The 3,458-nt window shown below is 45.1% G+C and overlaps 1 protein-coding gene across 4 annotated transcripts in view; it reads left to right on the forward strand.

The window, feature by feature from the left end:
- Nucleotides 1-1,656, forward strand: part of EBF3 (EBF transcription factor 3) — a 119,338-nt gene extending 117,682 nt beyond the window's left edge. For 3 of the 4 annotated variants that reach the window (XM_007451174.1, XM_007451175.1, XM_007451177.1), the window contains one exon: nt 135-166. In XM_007451174.1, coding sequence (XP_007451236.1) covers nt 135-166 — 32 coding nt within the window. Of the gene's footprint in view, nt 1-134 lie in introns of all 4 variants that reach the window. The other variant, XM_007451176.1, reaches the window with a different exon arrangement.
- The last annotated feature ends 1,802 nt before the right edge of the window (nt 1,657-3,458 follow it).

The following is a 3,458-nucleotide window of genomic DNA, read 5'->3' on the forward strand; positions in this document are numbered from 1 at the left end:
TGTGGGATCTTCCCGGACCGGGGCACGAACCCGTGTCCCCTGCATCGGCAGGGGGGGGGGCGCGCACCGCCCCCCCCCCCCAGCCCCCCCACCCCGGTGAGAGGTGCCCCTGACCTGCCCCCTCTCTCTTTCAGCTATGTCTGGGCTGGTAGTCCCGCCAATGTGAGGGGCGCTTGTTACCTCCCGCCGCGCCCAGCATCCAAGGACGGACTTCAGGGGACACGTTAGTACGTAAGAGGTGCTGATGGAGACCGTGTCTTCAGTACGTCAGCAGCGGTTGAAATGCTACAAAAAGACTTTGTTTAAAGATTTTATTTAAACTATTAAGAATCAGCGCACAAACGACGTACTTCTTCGTGAACAATTCCATTTTATTGACTGAACTTTTCTCATATTTTCACATTTCTCAGTCCTGAAGAATAAGGAGAACAAAGCGATGCCTATTTTGTATAAAGTTTCTGACTCCGTCTTGGCTATGTCTAGTACTTGCTATGTGTTGGGAGAAACTTTGTGAATGCACCATTTTGATGATCATGAAACACTGATGAAAAACGCCTCCAAACATTTTCCTGTACTCATACTTAGATTCACAATGGTTGTGTATCTCTATAATGTGAAATATTTTTTTGTGGTGACAAAAGGGGGCCAAGGAGGTCTGAGCCATCAAACTGGAAGAAAGGAAGACTATATGAGTAGGAGAATTGGGGTGGCAGGGGGGGGAGGGAGGGTTTATCGTTGCTTAACTTCATCTTAATGAAACGGAGCTTTGTAACTTATTGTAGTTAGAAATTGTAACTTTGATATTGAATTCTCTTGCCTTCAACAAGCACACTGACAGAGGAAAAAGAAAATGCTACTGTCTGTTGGTTAAAATATTCCCCCACTGCTAGAGCTTCCTGTTAAGCAAGTGTGATCTGCGACATTCTTTTCAACCTTTGCTAGCACTGTATACGACTGCATTCTTAGGCTACTGTGAGGTCCATGTTTCTTGTACCAGAAATTGTCCTTTTGACTTCTAGATCCTTTTTCCCTGATGTGTTTTGTATGTGGTTATAAAATTGTAGACTTTTGTGATTTTGCCAAAGTCGTAGCTAAATATTTATACACTTGTCTTGAATTTTTTTCAGATCCACTTAAATATTTAGGGAAAAAAAACGAGTTTTATTCCTTATGCGTCTTATAAGGAATAAAACGGTCTCCATTCAACACTTACTTACTTTTCCATGAACACTTGCTGTTGCTAAGGGACTTTGTTTTGTAACATATCAATTATAAATATTGTATTTATCTTTGAAATTTTGTACACTGCTTTTCCCACCATTTTCGGTTCCTTTTTCTTGTCTGCGTTGGTTTCTGATCATGGCCTGGTGGTGTGATGCTGGGAAGAGCATTAAAGCCAAGAACTGTTTGATCTGTTTCGTTCAGTGAACCAACATCCTTGCATTTCATTTGTACTTCCAAAATTTGCTATTGTTTGTTTAGACTTTCCGTCCTTTTTTGTTTTTTTTTGAGGAAAAGTCAAATTCATTGTTTATTTTTATATTATTTTTAAGTTATCTGAACAAATACTTTTGAAGAAAAAAAAAGTTCGTTGTATAGTCACAACAAAACGGTGCCACCCGCTGTGACAAACCCTCGTAGATTCCGTGCATGTGGAGCGGCCACGAAGAGGCGACACCGTTTGGGGCTGTGTCCTCCTTTTATTTTTTTTGTAGAATGTAAAAAGTCATTTTAGCTGCCACCCATGACTTTGCCACATAGCTGAACTGTGTTTACTGGAAAAATTCAGAGGCCTAAAGTTGAAAATAAAATTTACTTCTGATGTTTTAATGAAAATGTTTGCCACATTAACTTCTCTGATGCCTTAAAAGTGGACTTCTTTAAAGAACCTTTGTGCTATTTGATCACAGGCTTACCCCACAGTTGTTAATCAGTATTTCATTTGGAGATTTACGGTGTAAAACACACACACGCACAAGCCCGGAGACCCCTGTGTCGCTCCTTTCTGCATCTGGTTCTGCTGTGTCCTCCCAAGCCCACCTCCGATTCAGAGAGGTTTCAGGGGACCCACAATCACCCCTCGTTTAAAATTCCTTTTTAACAATACGTTTCTGTGGTCAGAACCCAGCAGCACTGTCTGTACTTTTTAAACTGGATAATGACCTCCTTCAGACACTGTACCTGTTAGTGCCAAACCTGCGGTGAGACCAAGAAGGTCGTTTCTTTTTTCCCTTTGCAGACACAGCACAGCAAATGGTTTGCAAACTGCAGCAGAAATCAAATCTAAAACAAAAAGGAGGGACTTTAAAAAATTTTCTTGACAGAAACCAAAACAAAACAATGCAGGACTTAAGAAAGTGTCCATTCAAGGGACTAAATCAAAGAATCAGAATGTCCCCAGGGGTTAGCGGGTCACACTCTGGCCCTGTGACCAGCCTGAGGAGTCACTTTGGAACTCAGTTGCCTCCGTTTTATTTTGTATAAGTAAGGGTTTGACCTAAAAATGAGCTCACGTGTACACGTTAAGGACATTCGCAAGTCTCCTTGTCCCTGCACTTGGTTTGTGTTTTAGATGAATTAGTCGCCCTCATGGCTTCATCGTCTCAAAACTGAGCGCTCCACTAAATGGTAGATTTTACTGTTAAAAACCCTACAATAAGATTGTTTTATCTGTACATTTTTTCAGATATTTAACTGTATAAAAATGTTCATTTTACACAATATTTAATTAAAGTATTTCTTGTCTGTGAATTTCACTTTGGGTAATTTGATCTGTTTTGATTATTAAAATGGCTTTGCTCAACACGCAACAGTTGCATTGGCCGGGTGGGTGGGGTTGATCTGCACTCCCAGAGCTCTCTTGGCCAGGATGAAAACGGTTCATAGAAGAACCTTCTCCAAGGTTATCTGCCCTCAAACGCTCATCTAAGCTGCACGGAGAGTTCCTTGTAGTTACTCAGATGCCTCTGGTCCCAAGAGGGGCCACCTGTACGTGTGTTGCATGCCCGCCGGCACATCGGAACATGACTGTGGGTCAGACCTGGGGGCCACAGCAGCACTGTGGCCCATAGACATTCTCGAGACTCGCTGGGGGCTTGGTCACCCCGGCCCCTGCCCCAGGCCCTCCTGCCTCAGCCCCTGCCTCTGAACGGGAGGACTGGCAGGTAGAGGGCAAGCACTCTGGCTACTCCAGACATGTGCTCCTCTGTCCCTGTCACCGTGCTCCACCGGGACAAGATCCAGCTCGGAAAGCTCCGGTCGGACGGGCAGACACCAGGGCTCCGGACACCAGTGCCACTGAACCCTGACCTGAGGGACACCGTCGCCAACGGCAGGTCCACGGCCGTGGTGTGACAGACCCCATGCACTGCGCCTGCCCCTGGGCTGCACGGAGGTGTGGCCAACGGCAGGGCTCTAATGAGATGCGCCGTCAGCACCGCGGGGGGGGGGGGGGGGCG

The sequence above is a fragment of the Lipotes vexillifer genome, unplaced genomic scaffold (assembly GCF_000442215.2).
Source record: "Lipotes vexillifer unplaced genomic scaffold, Lipotes_vexillifer_v1.1 scaffold248, whole genome shotgun sequence".
Lineage (NCBI taxonomy): Eukaryota > Metazoa > Chordata > Mammalia > Artiodactyla > Lipotidae > Lipotes > Lipotes vexillifer.